The following is an 18,064-nucleotide window of genomic DNA, read 5'->3' on the forward strand; positions in this document are numbered from 1 at the left end:
TTGCTTTAAAGGATGCAGAACTGAAGAAAGTGCTGGGACTTAAAATTTCATCCCAACTTACCTTAGGTTGGATTCTTGGTTAAACTGGGCATGTTATCTATTTATATGTGGCTACTTCTCTGTGAATGTACCTGGGATTCTTTTTTGCAGGCTCCTGGAACGCCTATCATTGCACGGCAGGTGGCTCCAACCACTATAATCAAGCAAGTGTCTCAGGCACAGACGACTGTACAGCCCACGACAACGCTACAGCGGCCCCCTGTAGTTCAGGTAAGGTTGCCAACATACGTTTGCCGGCTAATCCTAAAACAGAACATTGGCTGAGACCCAGGGTGCTGTTTGGGCGCCGTTCATTTATATGAGAATAGATGATGGAGATGTAAAACTAAGTCACACTGGGGCCAGTGGGGCATTCTCCCAAGTAGGTGAGTGGACTCCATCAAACACGGTGGGGCTTACGTGTAGCTTGTAAAGGAAGAGTAAGTACAATAATAAGTGCAAACAGAAATTACTGAATAGTCCAGCCCTTACTGAGGTTTAAAAAGCTGGTGCATTCAAATGATAAAGTGTCTTAATTCAGAAGGGGTGTGGACTTTCTGCAGGAGCTGCACAACTATAGCATCGCTGAAGATTCTTTACACCTCTTAAATTATGTTACAGGTGGTCCAGATTACTACTTGTGGATAGTTATTCCAGCTACTTTAGACTTTTGGGAGTCAGCGGATAGGTCGGACCAGCAAAGTGTTTCTCTTTCTGTGACTACGCTTCTAAACATTTTCCCCTGATAACAGCTTTTAACTGTGCAATTTTTTCAGTGTGTTTTGATTTGGACCGATTCTTCCTTGACATGTTGACTGTGTGACTGATGTGGGATGCAAACCATAGCCCCCCCCCCCCAAGATTTTACCCTCATGCTTGTTCTGTCTGCATGCACAGTGCCCTTATAATAATCGGGAGTGATGATTAAGAAGCAGAAGCAAAATAGATTTATTTCGCTGCACCACAAGGTCTGTAGCCCGTTTCATAGGTCCTGTGTTCTGCTGCCTTCTACCTTTTGCACCAAAAACACATGCTTTGTTTAATCAACTTCCAGTGTCTTGAATTCTGAATGCATAGGGCTTTGTGCCACCTGGTGGTCGTTTCATTTAACTGCGCCAGACGGGTGGCCAGAGCAAATGTCTCTCTTTTTTTGGAGCCTGTTTTAACATCACTGTAAGGAGGATATTGCGTCTGATAAAATGCATCCTCCCTTCATTTGCAGCTCTGTATAATTGTCTAATATCTGTGTATCTTTGCAGCCTCAGATTGTTCTGGGCAATCCTGCACAAACGACAGCATTAGGAACAGCAACTGCTGTGCAGACTGGAACGTCTCAAAGGGCGGTGCAAGCAGCCGCAATAGCCTCAGCTGCGGCCACAGTAAGCTCCCAATGACTGTTTGTTGCAAGTCAAAAGTCAAATCTTGCCAGCTTCCAAGAGAGGAACCCATTAACTTACCACCAAGTGCTCAGTGTAGCGCATACTGACTACTTCGCTGGCACAGTATTGTTTGTACCTTATGGGTATGAAACTGCTAAGTGAGGCGAATGTGCTGTGATCATGTAAATGTTTGTGGGAATTATGGTAAACTTTACTGTGCCACACACATGCTGTAAAACAAAATAAGTACAAGTTCTGCACCAAAATAACCTAATTTCTGTGTTGGGGGCAGCTGGATTAAAGGATATAAGCAATTTGCTTATTTTGATCTTAATTTGCACAATTTATTCTACTCCTAGTGGTGATGGGAGAGGCAAAGAACTGGGCAGGACACTGAAATCTAATAATGATACAGCAATGGTGGAAAACTTGCTCAGCTTCTCCTTCTAGCTTCAAAGATTCAACAGGCATTACCCCAGAAGCCATGAAACATATTTGTAGTAACAAGGGCCATAAACTTTCTTTAAGACAAAAACAAGGAAGCCAGGATCCTTGAGAATCTGGCATGTTTCCATTATCACATCATGTGTTTTTTATGCATGGGCACAGAATATCCACACTCCTGGCCAAATACAATTTGAATGGCAGTGTTGCCAATCGATAGGGTTGAAAAGGATTCTATAGTGTTCAGATTGAATTCAAATACAGTTTTTTTTTTAAAAAACCCTCTCCCGTCTCACTTTCTTTTCTATCTTTCCCTCCAATAGGAAACCATGGAAAATGTGAAGAAATGCAAGAATTTTCTCTCCACGCTAATAAAACTGGCCTCTTCTGGAAAGCAGTCTTCCGAGACTGCTGCTAATGTGAAAGAACTAGTTCAGCACCTGCTGGTAAGACAGACACCGGTTTAGTTCAGATCCTCATCTGAAACATAGCTTGGGTGACTGAGAATGAGTCTCTCCCCTCTCCTTTACCTTTGCATATAAGAGGAAGAGAATGAAAGCTTCCAATTTAAAATAAACCACAGTTCACATGTCGTCTAAAACACAAGGAACAGTGGTTTGTTCTAACTAAAATCAGTTAATAAGTCAGGATCTGAAACCATAGTTTAATCATTTGTTTTTAACAATTTCGGTTGGAACAAACCACTGTTCCTTGAGTTGAGGTGCGGCACAGAACCACAATTTGTTCTAAAGCAAAACTTCCACTTCCCTCCTTGCCATGTATGAAGGAGAAGATGGGGATGGAGGCCTTAGGAGCATGAGTCTTGCCAGATCTCATCTCCAGTCTGCTGGATTGTCTGAACCAGGCCACAAACATACGGTTATGAAACGTAGTTTGAAAATAAGAGAGTAAAATGTTGACTTTCTATACTGTTAGGCGAAACAAAGATTTGAGAAGCAGTAGACATAACAAGATACTTTTCATGTGTTTACTCCTTTTGCTTAAGAAGAAAAGGGTTGTTTCCTTTAGAAGTATAGCATACAAGCATAGAATTGTAGCGTTGAAAGGGACCGTGGGAGTCATCTAGTCCAACCCCTTGCGATGTAAGAATCTTTTAGCCTAATGTAGGGCTCAAAGCCATGACCCTGAGATTAAGAGTCTCATACTCTACCAAAACTTGGATGCTGCCATACAGTGGTGCCCCGCAAGACGAATGCCTCGCAAGACGAAAAACCCGCTAGACGAAAGGGTTTTCCGTTTTTCGAGGCGCTTCACAAGACGAATTTCCCTATGGGCTTGCTTCGCAAGACGAAAACGTCTTGCGAGTCTTGTGAGTTTTTTCCCTCCCCCCCTTTTTCTAAGCCGCTAAGCCGCTAATAGCCGCTAAGCCGCTAATAGGGATGCTTCGCAAGACGAAAAAACCGCTAGACGAAGAGACTCGCGGAACGGATTATTTTCATCTTGCCAGGCACCACTGTACTCCCAACTCATCCTTGACTATTTGCCATTCTGGCAGGGTCTGATGGGAGTTGGGAGTTCAGCAACACTTGAGGACCGCAGGTTAGCTACCCCTGTTGTAATATCCGAAGAGCAAATTCTGAAGTAATGTACAAGGTGTTATGGATGCGACTCAGAACATCTATTTTTAGATATAAGGCCAATAAGCAGGGAAAGCTACAACCTGCTTCTCCACAGCAACCTGTCATAATTTTCCAGTTCTTATTGCTATCCATTCATTTAAAACACGTCATCTTTTTTTAAGGTGAATTAAGGAAATAATTTCAAAACATTAAAAAGATTGACTGCTTAAAATGAAAATATGGGAATTTTCCTCCCCACCCCAACTTTTTATTTTATTACAACAGTCACATGTGTATGGAATAACAAAACTTAGGCAAGGTATACCCTAACAAGACAGAGTTCATTTATGTGAAATGAAAACCATAGAAGGCTTCAGTCATATGGATGTTCTCATTGCTCTCCAGTATTGAAAAACCACAGTATTGAAAAAGCAGAGGAATCAAAAACAATCCAGTCAAAATAACAGCTCTACCATTTGATGTAAACATACACTTTTTTGCGACTTTTTGAAATGATTAGCATTCTGCTTATGAGCATAGAAAATAAGAGCAGATCAAGTGTATTTAAAAAGGTATTTAAACTGAACTTGCTAGCAGATGTGTTATTTGTATTTTTATGTTGGATGAATATGTAGCATTCTTCTTGCAAAATGCCTTAAATAAATTTACCCAGTTAAGCACAGTGGTACCTTGGTTGTCAAACTCCATTCGACTCCCAGAATGGTTCAGAAACCAAGGTGTGGCTTCCAATTGGCTGCAGGAGCTTCCTGCACTCAACTGGAAGCCTCATTGGATGTTCAGCTTCCAAAAAACGTTCGCAAACTGGAACACTCACTTCCAGGTTTGCGGCGTTCTGGAGCCAAAGCGTCCGAATACCAAGGCATTTGGCAACCAAGGTACAACTGTATCTTGTTAAGAAGATATGTCCTTCTTATACATTTAAATGGTTGAGGGCTTAATATCTGGAATTCATTATCTGGAAAATCTGAATCTGAATTTTATTCTTCAGGATGGAAAAATTGAAGCAGAAGATTTCACCAGCAGACTGTACCGGGAACTTAATTCTTCACCTCAACCTTACCTTGTGCCTTTCTTGAAGGTAACAACCTCTCTCCATTCTACTTGCATCACTTGGCAGAGAAGCCTCTTGCCCTTCTCAGTAAAGAAGCGGGAAACACTGTTAAAAATTGGTACCAAATTAAAGTAATAAAGATGACTGACTACAAGAACAAAAAAATCTCTTTCTGTTCCTTCATAAAAGGAATCACAGGGGAATTTTCTTGATGTAAAAACTATAGAGTGCCGCTGTGACAATATTCTGTATGCAGAATATTGAATTACTGTGTTCACACAATCACTGCTGGAAATCTGGTAGACCTGGTGGGATGATGTGTGATCGTGGGTATACACATGCATTCTTGCTCTCAGCATCCCTTGCTCCTAAAAAAGGTGTATATGGAGGAACTATAGGAATTTAACATGTGTGAATCCCAAATCATGTTGTTTTGTGTGTGCAAGGTGTATGCAAACGTGCATTTTCAAGCTTGATATTATATCACTTGTTCTGATTTCCAACTAGCAATTATTGTGAAAAGCCCTGGGTATGTTGTGAACCGCCCTGGGATCTGCGGATGAATGGCAGTATACAAATTTTAACAACAACAACAACAATAATAATAATAGGAAGAATAAGAATTCTGTGAGCCAGTTCCATTGGTTAACTATTAGCCAGCTCCATACTGTTGGCAACCAAGTCAGATGGGCAGGGTACAAATAAAATATTATTATTAATAATAATAATAATAATAATAATAATAATGCAGTATACTCTGCATTTTTGTTTGGTTCCTGCTGATAATGTGGTAAAATCCACAGTATTTCCAGTCCGTCTTAGGGGACCTGCACAGAAATGTCAGATTTTGCACTCATGAGGCACTCCTTGTCTCAGACGTCAGTGCTTTGAGCATTCCTGTCAAGCCTGTGCAGTCAAGAGTTGCAGACTGCAGATTTTATTTCCTCTTCAAGGATGGGCTTTTCCCTGCTTTGAGGCAGATTCCCAAGTACTATTTTCATCCCAGGGTATTAAGAGGTACGCACAACTCGTAAGTTGCCTTTAGCACTTCTCACGCTGCACAGGCATCTTTACAACAACTCTGCAAGATGGGTCAGTATTATTACCTTCACTTGTCCCTGCAAATGGGGGCGTCAGTGTGGTCAATTCAGTAATTGAAATGAATTGGAAGGCAAAGCCGGCACAGTTTTGGGCTATTGATTTGCCCCTCTCGTGAAATATTGTAGCCAGGTTGTTTGCTCGGCTGGAGTATAGAGTTTACTGTTCCACAGAGAAAGTTTGTCCCCTTTGGTCAAGTAAGTATTACAAATACAACCTAACATTCCTTGTTTGATAGGATCCGGGACCAGGAAGACCAAAGATACCAAAATAACTGGAGTAAATTTATTGAATATTTAAAGGAGAATTGTAAAGAGGTCAAGACACTAGCAGGATTGACATAATACCTTCAATGTATAATAGTACTATTGTGAGAATGATGTGCGCGATAGAAAGGGGTTAAAAATACCAATTGCAGGGGGGCGGGAGTCGCGACTCGGCAGTCAAAGGAAATGTATGGCATTAATATGGTTTGTTGGAAAAGAATATGTAAGGAAAACAATAAAAATTTACTTGGAAAAAAAAGATTCCTTGTTTGATAGGGATTTTTATCTCTGGATAGCAAGACTTGAGATAACTTCTGATTCTTGACTGTGTTCCTTGTCTAACAGTATGCTACATGGGGGTGTCACTCACCACAAACTACTGCACATTTCCGACGTCACTTCCTCTTTTGTTCCCGTAGCGGAGCTTACCTGCCTTGAGACAGCTGACTCCAGATTCGGCGGCTTTCATTCAGCAAAGCCAGCAGCAGCAGCCCACGACGCAGCCCACGACGGCCTTGACAGCGGTGATGCTGAGCGGCTCAGTTCAGCGTACAGCAGGAAAGACCCCTGCCACCGTCACAAGTACCTTGCAGCAGCCGGTCATCAGCTTAACGCAGCCGACGCAAGTTGGGGTTGGCAAACAAGGGCAGCCCACGCAGGTGGTGTGTAAACCAAAATGAATCAATCCTACACTTTACCTCCCAGAAAACTGAATCCTTTCCTTCCTAACCCCAGTCAGTAATGGGCATAAACTGAACGTGAAACCAGATATCTTGTCGATATTTCGTGCATGTTTATCAGTTGGTAGAAATGTGTGTTGCTCCGTAGTCAATGGTCTCCTTTTCCATCATCTCAGGAACAGCATATTCAGGAGGTGGGCATGTAAAGCATGTATGCTTGACCCTCTCCCTAGCCATTTTTCTGCTCCAAATTGCTCCCAGCTGGATTTCAGCTGCAAGGAAAAGTAGCTTTGGTGTGGAAGGAGGAGGGGAGAGAGCAATTCAGAATGGAAAAGCTGTAGATGTAGAAAGAGTCAGTGATTTCCACCCCCCAAAGCTGTTTCTCTGCTTCACATGCCCTTTACCCATACCTCCTTTTTCTTGAGAAAGAAAAAGCTCTATCAAGGATATATTACAAACTTTTGTGCATTGGCCCTGAGCTGCATGACACAACTTCTATCCTTACTCTAGCAATTGCTGTGTGTTGTTGCCATCACAGCCTCTCTGAAAACCAAGAGTTTATTGGCAGTAGGTACAGGAGAAATTAAAGGGAGGTACTGCTTCGCATAGGCCAAAAGCAACTTCTTGGATTCATTTCTGCAAGATAGCCAGTAGCAGCAGGTAGCTTTTAAAAGTTCATGGAGAAAAGGTCTTCGAACTACAACAGTTAAAACTTGCATGTTCAGAATCCGCATACAAATGATTTGCCAGAGGCTAGGGGGCAAGCAGTAGGGGATAGCCATATCCGTTGTACCATGATTGCAAGGTTCCTAGGAGCAGTAGGCTGGCTACTGATAAGAGACCAAACAGCGCACTAAATGAATGGCAAGGCAGCTGTTGCGTATGTGCATTGATAACCTCTCCGAAAGAGGTTCTGTAAATGACAGTATTCTTTAGTTTGATTTTGCTAGTGTCTAATGATTCAAACCTGTATTGGATTTGACTACCCGCACTTGCCTGTCAGCATTCCTGCTCTTAGTTACTTGAATAACTAAGCTGTTTCTCTTCCTGTACTTGCAGCTGTGAGGATGGGCTATTGTTAAACCCACTGCTCCTGTACTGCAGGGGAATGGGGCTTTATGGCAAGATACACTCATGATCCACAAGGCGTATCTAAATTATGCATTAAATGGGGAGAGGCTTCTGACAACCTTGTATCCCAAAGTCTGGCAGAGCAACATCACCCACTAAAAATGGAATGGTGTTCATTCTTGAAAAACTTTGGACAGGGCTGTAGTGGTTGTATAAAACAAGGGGCCACTCCAGGGCTGCATAAAGCAAATCTTTTATCGTGCATCTCTAGACCCTATTAGGTTGATGTGGAAAATACCCTTTTCACATATGGCCTGCTTTAATTTGAGAGACTAGCGGCATAGTTAAAGGCAGTGCTATTTTTCTAGAAAAAGAGGTGCCAGAACTCAGCCTTAATGCCCTCCGTGTTCTCTTATGGCAATGGCGCCCACCTGAGAAATGCTGGAATTGAGTACCAGTGAGATTCTGCTGAAAAAAAGCCTGGTTAAAGGGTTCCAAAAGCTGTCAGTTGAATTGGCATTCTTAGTCAACTGCAACTACTCTCAAACTTTTATTCATTTCTTACGTTTCTCTGCCACCTTTTCCTCCAAGGAGCTCAAGGTCAGTGTTCGAAACTCCTATTGTTCTAGGCTCATTTTGCGACAGGGAATTTAATTAGCACAAGCAGTTTCTGAGTTCTGGGTGCAGTACTGCGCCTAAGATTTCAGATTAAAACTGCAGAGTGGAAGGAAAGGACCCTTTTCTGCCTCCCCGCTTCCAGCTAATATCTGAAGGCTGGAGAAGAGACCCTCTTAAGAATATTAGGGGGGTGGGCATGGGAAGGACGAGGCCATGTGAAAAATGGACATAATATTTTAGCTGCAATTCATTCATTTCCAGCTTTGTATTCATGTTATAAAAAAAGTGCACCTAGGCTTTCTTTTTCTTAGCTCGTTTATTGAAACGAATGTCTCTTCAAATGTTTTCAGGTTATTCAGCAGTCTCAGAAGCCAGGCACGTTGATTAGGCCACCACAGGTGACATTGACACAGACCCCTATGGTAGCCTTGCGGCCACCGCACAACCGTATTATGCTTACTGCTCCTCAACAAATTCAGCTAAACCCACTTCAGACAGGTAAGAGAGAAGCATTCTTGTTATTTATTATAATGGGATTTTTTTTTAATTTAAAAAAACCAGCCATCTGATGCAGTGTCATAACATTGCACTTGGAAAATAATGTTTTCAGTCACAGGGCCCCTTAATGGTACATGCTAGTTTTGGAGAAGTTTTTTTTATCCGATTCTTGAAAGTCAGAAAACCTGCACAGGAAATATATATTCTTTCTGAGCTAGCATCTCAGGTAGCAGATTTATCAGGTCATGGGGCAGGACTAAGGATCTAGGAATCTTGGTTGACCACAAACTTGACATGAGCCAACAGTGTGACGCGGCAGCTAAAAAAGCCAATGCACTTCTGGGCTGCATCAATAGGAGTATAGCATCTAGATCAAGGGCAGTAATAGTGCCACTGTATTCTGCTCTGGTCAGACCTCACCCGGAGTTCAAGAAGGACACTGACAAACGAACGTGTCCAGAGGAGGGCAACCAAAATGGTCAAAGGCCTGGAAACGATGCCTTATGAGGAACGGCTAAGGGAGCTGGGCATGTTTAGCCTGGAGAAGAGGAGGTTAAGGGGTGATATGATAGCCATGTTCAAATATATAAAAGGATGTCACATAGAGGAGGGAGAAAGGTTGTTTTCTGCTGCTCCAGAGAAGCGGACACGGAGCAATGGTTCCAAACTACAAGAAAGAAGATTCCACCTAAACATTAGGAAGAACTTCCTGACAGTAAGAGCTGTTTGACAGTGGAATTTGCTGCCAAGGAGTGTGGTGGAGTCTCCTTCTTTGGAGGTCTTTAAGCAGAGGCTTGACAACCATATGTCAGGAGTGCTCTGATGGTGTTTCCTGCTTGGCAGGGGGTTGGACTCGATGGCCCTTGTGGTCTCTTCCAACTCTATGATTCTATGACTATGCATACTCTATGCTTAACTCCCTCTCCTCTTAATTCTGCTTCAGGTAAAGACTTTGCACCATTCTGCTGGTTTTGGTGTGTTTGTGTGGATTCTGAATTACAGAGCATTTTTCTTGATTTCCTTCCCTTGCAGTCCCTGTGGTAAAACAGACAGTATTACCTGGAACCAAAGCTCTTTCTACACTTTCAACTCAAGCAGCTGCTGCTCAAAAAAACAAACTCAAAGAACCTGGGGGAGGTTCTTTTAGGTAAGTAATCCTGTGCATTTGTGCAAAGAGATTTGCAGGAGGGGGGGTGGCAGTCCTGGAAATGACACCTGTCCCTGCGGCAGATACTTTGTGTGTGTGTGTGTTTTGGTTATGCCTTATGTTGCTTTCTCAGTAGCTGCAGATTTGCAGTACCCAGGGAATAAATACTGATCTTTTAAATATCTTCTTATCTGGATTAGCAAATATAGGTAGGCTCCTTCTGTCTTCCATGCTGAATTGCATTTCTGTATTTATTATACTGCCCAGTGTCTCTCAAATCTTTCTGGAATCTGGGCAGGCACACTCCTATGCAACTTCTGAATGCTTCCCTCTATATCAGGGGTTTGCAAACTCTTTCAGCAGGGGGCTGATCCACTGTCCCTCAGACCAGGTGGGGGGCCGGACTTTTTTTTGGGGGGGGGAATGAAAGAATTCCTATGCCCCACAAATAACCCAGAGATGCATTTTAAATAAAAGAACACATTCTACTCATGTAAAAACACGCTGATTCCCGGACCATCCGTAGGCCGGATTTAGAAGGCGGTTGGGCCGGATCTGGCCTTAGTTTGGCTTAGTTTGCCTACCTATACTCTATATGCCTCCCCATGTTTGATAGGTTAAAGCACAGAGATTCTCATGGGTAGACGCCTTCTGGCAGCCTACTTTGATGGACTAGGCTCTGTCAATTTGAGCAAAGGGGTTCAAAGAATGCTGGATCAGGACCTCTTGGTTTCTCTTTTCTTACATCTCCTCCCACTTCTGTGAGGCAGCAGCGAAGGGGGAAATCCCCAGAAGAATCCATTCTCTGGTGGGGGAGCAACGTATCCTGCCAACATACCTTTTTAAAAAAGAGAAGGAGAGATGGAATGGTCTGAATTTTAGGGGCAACAAAGAGAGAAGAAACCCCAAGCGAGAGGGGAACCAAGGAAGCATTCTTCTTTTCTACTCCTCCATCTCAATAAACCACTAATTTTCCCTACCCACAGATATTAGGGGTGATGGAAGTGGTCTTCAGTTTCTACCAGGTGGCTTAAGTATGAAAGGGAATAGAGGAGCCCCTATCTTAAGTCTCCCATGAAAAGGTCGACTTACATGCATTGGGTATAAAATGCACAGCTGGAACCGGGGAGCAGCACATCTTGCTTATTCTTCTTTCCTGTGGGAAGGAAAGGGCAGTAGTACCAGCATACAAGAAGCTAGGCTTGACCTGGATATCCTTTATATTTTATTTTGTTGCTGGGCAACAGCACCCCCTGCTGGACCAGGAGAAGTCAATGAGCTGAACCACCCCATCTCTTCCTCCTTGATTCCTGACCCCCAGTCTGTTATACCGTTCTTTCTTCCAACTGTCTCATTCCCTCTGCCCTACAGTTTGAGAACGGCTAATCTAGCCTGTGGATGCTGAGCTCTGTCACCTTCTGTCAGTGTCCACATAACATTCATGTTGTGGTTGTGGTTGCTGTTGTTTAGTTGATTAGTTGTGTCCGACTCTACATGTCCCCATGGACCAGAGCACGCCAGGCACTCCTGTCTTCCACTGCCTCCTGGAGTTTTGTCAAACTCATGCTGGTCGCTTTTGTAACACTATCCAACCATCTCGTCCTCTGTTGTCCCCTTCTCCTTGTGCCCTCAATCTTTCCCAACATCAGGGTCTTTTCCAGGGAGTCTTCTCTTCTCATGAGGTGGCCAAAGTATTGGAGCCTCAGCTTCAGGATCTGTCCTTCCAGTGAGCACTCAGGGCTGATTTCCTTCAGAATGGATAGGTTTGATCTTTTTGCAGTCCATAGTACTCTCAAGAGTCTCCTCCAGCACCATAATTCAAAAGCATCAATTCTTCAGCCTTTGTGGTAACAATCATGTTGCCAGATCCCAAAACAATAGAGATTATGAACCGTGTGCAAAAGCACACACGCCCCCCGTTGTTGTTGTTGTTGTCATTATTATGGATTGTCTTTCATTCTTCCCCAGCCCCCCCAATTTATTAATGGGAAAATCTACTGATGCGTTAATGCCTTATTTGCATAAATTTGAACCATGCCTTTTGATTATTCATATTCGTTAAGGTTTCTTCCTTCGACAACAGTCTTCATCTTTCAATGAAGTTCTGTAGTTCTGTAGTTTTGTTGGATTCAGCTTACTTTTCTTTGAGTTTTGATACTCTCAATATTTTACTGTGGGTTGGATCCAGAGATAGCCAAGAAGATCTCCTTTCATGCAGTGGGGCTTTCTCGAGTCTTCTGTCCCATTGCCATTCCCACTTGTCGAGGGAGTGCTGGTGCTGGAAGCCGCAATGGGGAGAGTGCTCCTGTGCTTGAGTCCTGTTTGCTAGTTTTCCACAGGGATCTAGTTGGTCACTGTGAGAACAGGATGCTGGACTAGATAGACCATTGGCCTGATCCAGCAAGCTAGTCTTCCATTCTTAAGACCAGGCTTCCTCAAACTCGGCCCTCCAGATGTTTTGGGCCTACAACTCCCATGATCCCTAGCTAGCAGGTCAGGGATGATGGGAATTGTAGTTCCAAAACATCTGGAGGGCTGAGTTTGAGGAGGCCTGCTTAAGACCCTCTGGAATGTGATAAAATTGGGAGAGAGCCAGAGTTGCCTTGCACCAAGTGGCAGTGTCTCAAAAAATATCCAGATTTGAGCCAATACAATCACATTTAAATTCTGTATTGTTTTGCAAAATGCCCTTCACTTTGTTTTTGCTGCCCCTGCCCTCCCAGTATCTATTCAGCTGCCCATTGAATACAGTTCTCTGTTTTGCAAATTCCTGGCATTTTTGCAAATTTACAGATTAAAAAAAAATACTCATTTCTAATCTACTGTTCCCTCTTTCTGAAGGGATGACGATGATATCAATGATGTCGCATCGATGGCAGGAGTTAATCTATCAGAAGAGAGCGCACGTATATTGGCCACGAATTCTGAGTTGGTGGGCACATTAACAAGGTCGTGTAAAGACGAAACCTTTCTTCTCCCGGCACCTTTGCAAAGAAGGATACTCGAAATAGGTGAGTTGCTGTCAACCTTGGCAGCGTAATGGCCCGATTGGTGATACGAAGCGACTCCATCCTTATATGGTTCCACGTGATGATGTTACTGTTCCAGCAGTGGCGGCCCATATTGAGCACAGCTTAGATGTGACACACAGATTCATTCTATTAAGCAAAAGTGGATAGAGAATGAGGGGTGGATGGGACAAAGGCACCAGTTGTCTATGTGCTATCTTTAAAGGCCACTGAGAGCCATCTGCATGGTTTACACACAAGAAAAGTAGCTTCTGTGTTTCAAACATCCTGTTGTTTTTAAAGAAACATGGACAACCTGGTTTCAAGCTATCAGGAACCCAAATTGGCTACAGCTTCACTGTGGAGGATACATGGGATAACATGTATTTTACTGCTGTAACTTTGTGACTTGCCCTGTACAGAACAATTGCACCTAACAGGCAGCAAAGCAGAATGAATTTGTGCACACAAGTGTACACACACACACACACACACACACACACACACACACCATTTCCATTAGATGTTATGTCATAGCTGTGTATCAATCATCAGCTAAGCATAATTATCAGGCTTCTATAGCAGGCTACCAAGTGTTCCTTCTAGCAAAAGTTATTGCCTGTTGTAAACAACTTTTCAAACTTGGAGAAATAGATTGTAATGCAGTGATTAGAGTTGTAGGCCTGGGCCTAGGAGATCTAGGATTAAATTGCTGCATAGCCTTTGAAAAAAATCTGTAAGCTGCCTCGAGTCCTGTCAGGGAAAAAGGCGGGGTATAAATATAATACTAATAAATAATATTTGGTTAGGTCAGTCGCTAGATATTTGCCATCTTTAAAATGAGGGTCATAGTGCCCTTCCTCACACACTTCTTTTCCAAAAAGCAGCACAGTGAGATTCATGAAGCCCATTGCAAATAAAAGGAAATGAAATGAAACTAATTAATATCACTGTTAAGTAGTACACATACTTCAATAGGTGCACAATCCACTTGGTTAGGAAACCCAAAAACATTAGCCGTGTTGGTGCCAAGTACTGTAGTAAATTGCTGAGCTTTGTTTGAGAAAAGCAGCTGCATGGGGCTTTTGGGTTGTAAGTCACATTATGTGAATTGTTTTGGGGGGCTTTTTGTGCATGCATAGCCATCACTTTGGGGGTTGCAGTATCAAGTGGTGTTCGGTAGGTAGGAAAGGGTCATCCCAGGTCAGACATCATGGGTAGAACTTTTGAATCACCATAAGCTCAGTGCTTTCCAGTGGAGTCGTTTCACACATTCAGTGGCAAGTCAACCAATAAGAAACCAAGTATTGTGATTCTTTACATGAACTCGGCTCTGAATCGGCAATGGCTGCTTAGGTTTCTTACTTTGCTTTTGTTGGAAACACAGGTAAGAAGCATGGAATAACGGAAATCCACCCCGATGTAGTTAGCTATGTATCGCACGCAACGCAACAAAGGTTACAAAACCTGGTTGAGAAGGTATCGGAGACCGCCCAGCAAAAGAATATGTCTTATAAGGTAAATAGTCTTACCGACAGTGAGAAGGTTTGACAACTTGTATTCTTTTGAACTCTGGTTTAATTAGCTCATATGCAATCCCAGGAATTCTGTTTCTAGCCCGTGATTTACAGCTTTTGTAATAAATAATAATTATAATAATTATAATTATTATTATTTATACCCCGCCCATCTGGCTGGGCTTCCCCAGCCACTCTGGGCGGCTTCCAAAAAAATATTAAAATACGATAATACATCACACATTAAAAGCTTCCCTAAACAGCCTTCCTAGCAGCAGAGAACCTCATTGTGGTGAACAAAAGCAATCCAGGCCTGAAGAAATCAAGTGTGTCTTGTAGACACGGTCTTTGCTGTGACAATGGAGGCATTACGGGAATAAAGCAACAACAGGAATGTTTTTCCTCTTTAATAACTATGCCAGGGCTACTTCTTGGGACATAAAACACTGTTGCATGGATGGGGGGGGGGGGGAGAGGAAAAGCTACTTTGGGTTATTGAAACCTGCTATCAAGTTAAATTCTTAAATTTCTTTTAAAGTCTGAATGCCTTTCATTACATAGATAAATAAATAAATGGGCAGATTTAAGCAATCGTTGGCTAGGTTTAGCTCCCGTTTGGTCCTTTTTGTTGCAAATTTTTGCACTTTGAAATGAAATCAATGGAGGTGCTCTCAGGTATGATGACAAATCAGATATAGTTATCCACTGCATTAAGAAGAGGGCAGTGCAGGGTGGATAAAATTGGGGGAGGGTGATGATGATTCTGAATTTCCTTCTAAAGTTTATATTTATGTACACACCCTGGTTTAATCCTGGCTTGAGGGCAAACCATAGTTTGATATATTCTGCTGAAATAGCAAATGAGAAGTGGAGGCTTCTAATCGCCTCCCCTCACGTACAAAGGAAGCAAGAAGGATAGGAGGGAATACACAAGCCTCACAACCTCGTAATGAAAAGCCATGGTTTGTCATTCTGGGTGAAGTGAATCTCTAGGGGATTTCTTTCTCACTGGCCAGCCAAATGACAGATTTTGTGTAAAACCTCCCATTGATGGATGTTCTTTTGACAGCTGTGTTGCCTTCAGACCCCCCCCCCCCAATTCTCACAGTTCCCTGAGTTGCAGGTGTATCACATGGTGCCTTTTTCAAAGCTTCATTAACTATGAGCTGTTATAGTCTAAGAGGGAATAGAATGGGTGTGTAGTTTGGGGTGGCAATTTTTAAAATTGCTTCATTCCTATATGCAAAATTGCCTGGTTAATATTCCCTCCTGTAGTCCTGCCCTCCCCTCTATTCCCTGCCCCCCTCCCTAATACTGCATGATACTGAATGGTGGAACTCATTGCTGCTGGAATTACTCCATGGAAAGGACTTAGAACAAATACAAATATAAAAAGCTATTAGCAGAGAAGGTCAAAATTGGACTTACTTATGGTTAAGAGTATCTTTAAACTTAATTTGGCTGAACACTGGACTGGACAGGAGATTAGGCAATGGTTGTCTTGATATTCTGTGCCATTACATGCTTTCTCAAAATCCACCTCCAGCCATTATCAGACACAAAATAGAGGAACTGATGAACCGTTAGCCTGATCTACTGGCTGTCCTATTTTTTCTGCCTTAGACCAAGCTCTGGAAATGAAATTGTGTAATATATTAAAACAAGGATAAGCATCAGATATTCTTGAGTTGACTTGACAGGTTTCCATCACCTAAAGAACTGGGCTTTTAGGGGAAAATAATCTTTTTGAAAAAGGAAGCTGAAAATATCACTTGAATGTTAATAGACCCTGATGAGATCATAGTAAAGATTGTTGAATTAAAAAAACAAAACATCAACACGTTTTTAGCCAGCTGTATGAGTTTAAAGATTAACTTGCTGTTTGAAAACGACTAAGTGAACATATTGAGCTGTGTGTGTGTGTGTGTGTGTGTGTGTGTGTGTATTTTCTCTCTTTTAGCTGTGCAGCACAATTGCACCCCCCCCCCATTTTTTCCTAATGAAAACCATTTCACCACATTTTTTAGGATGATGAAAGATACGAACAAGCAAGTGATGTTCGGGCGCAGCTCAAATTCTTTGAACAACTTGATCAAATAGAAAAACAGCGGAAAGATGAACAAGAAAGGGAAATTCTAATGCGCGCAGCAAAGGCAAGTGCTTTGTTGTTGCTTTTCACCCCTAATAGATTGACAAGTGTTGCATTTGACGTTGAAAGAGCCGCGGTTCTTTTGTTCTCCTGGCTGTGAAATTAGATGGGAGGTTCTTTTCCTAACCCTAAATGCCACACAGTGTGATACTGCTCTTTTGCATGCTGTCTTTAGTCCAGAACCACAAAAGGACTATATGTCGAGCTTCATCCACACAGTGCCCCCCCCACTTTTTTGGGGGGGAGGGTGTGTCAGTGTCCATCATCATCAAGAAGCCACTCCCAGCAATTTTGGAAATCGCCCCCAGCAGCACTCTGGTAGAGCATGAGGCTCTTAATCTCATGGATTCGAGCCCCATATTATAAAAAAGATTCCTCCTGTGTTGCAGGGGGTTGGGCATGGTCCCTTTCAACTCTACGATTCTGTGAAAACAGCTGGGGGATTCTGGTGTGGATGGGAATACCTCCTCAGGTCTAACCAGGCTCCTTGGATCCTAGCCTATAACTGTAACCCGGAAACTGAAGTGGAAAACGCTTTGTACTCCCTTGAACGGGGAGATTGAATCGAACAACATTTTGCACTCTCAATGATGGCTCAAAGAGAAGCAAAATGCCCTATGCAAATGCATTTTGTAAAACCAGGCACAAAAGGGGTAGTGTGGAAGCTTCTGCTTTCTCCTTATGGAGGCGCAAATCCAGTGAGAGCTTTGCTGCTTGGTTTGAATCTGGACTGAGCCACAAAACTCCCTGGGTGACTCTAGGCCAGTCACAGTGGGTGATACCCAAGACTGCGTTAGTAGAGTTCCACTTGCACCGTGCAACTTCCCCTTCCTCTCTTCTCCCTGCGCTGCCCCCCAGATCATCCTGCAGCCCCCAGGAGCAGATTTTGTGGGTGTGCAGGGCCTGCAGAGGAAGGGAAAATTCCATTGCACAACTGGAAATTTTACGCATGTTTCTCAGCCCACAGGGTTGTGAGGATGATGATGATGATGATGATGATAATGATGATGATGATAATAATAATAATAATAATAATAATAATAATAATAATAATAATATTTTCCCCAGCCACTCTGGGTGGCTCCCAACAGAATACTAAAAATATGATAAAACATCAAACATTAAAAACTTCCCTAAACAGGGCTGCCTTCAGATGTCTTCTAAAAGTTAGTTTTTTATTTCCTTGACATCTGAGGGGAGGGCGTTCTACAGGGCGGGTGCCACTACCGAGAAGGCCCTCTGCCTGGTACCCTGTAACCTCACTTCTCACAGTGAGGGAACCACCAGAAGGCCATCGGAGCTGGACCTCAGTGTCCAGGCTGAACGATGGGGGTGGAGACGCTCCTTCAACGGATAACCCCCTGTATGCCACTCTCAGATCCTTCACGGAAGAGCCAAGATACAATTGTGAAAAATAAGTAACTGCTAGACTTCATTGCTGTGTATAATGGAGAGGCCAGCATCCTGTCTCATACCCAAAGTGTGAGACCCATTGAGT

At 42.9% G+C, this 18,064-nt stretch overlaps 1 protein-coding gene across 2 annotated transcripts in view; it reads left to right on the forward strand.

The window, feature by feature from the left end:
* The window catches only part of TAF4 (TATA-box binding protein associated factor 4), a 79,008-nt gene that overhangs the window by 49,493 nt on the left and 11,451 nt on the right, over positions 1-18,064 (forward strand). For both annotated transcript variants that reach the window (XM_079978972.1, XM_079978973.1), the window contains exons 4-13: positions 151-270; positions 1,299-1,418; positions 2,186-2,308; positions 4,452-4,541; positions 6,298-6,540; positions 8,598-8,745; positions 9,778-9,892; positions 12,734-12,903; positions 14,288-14,418; positions 16,445-16,570. In XM_079978972.1, coding sequence (XP_079835098.1) covers positions 151-270; positions 1,299-1,418; positions 2,186-2,308; positions 4,452-4,541; positions 6,298-6,540; positions 8,598-8,745; positions 9,778-9,892; positions 12,734-12,903; positions 14,288-14,418; positions 16,445-16,570 — 1,386 coding nt within the window. The remainder of the gene's footprint in view (positions 1-150; positions 271-1,298; positions 1,419-2,185; positions 2,309-4,451; positions 4,542-6,297; positions 6,541-8,597; positions 8,746-9,777; positions 9,893-12,733; positions 12,904-14,287; positions 14,419-16,444; positions 16,571-18,064) is intronic.

The sequence above is a fragment of the Podarcis cretensis genome, assembly GCF_951804945.1.
Source record: "Podarcis cretensis genome assembly, chromosome: 6".
Taxonomy (NCBI): Eukaryota; Metazoa; Chordata; class Lepidosauria; order Squamata; family Lacertidae; genus Podarcis; species Podarcis cretensis.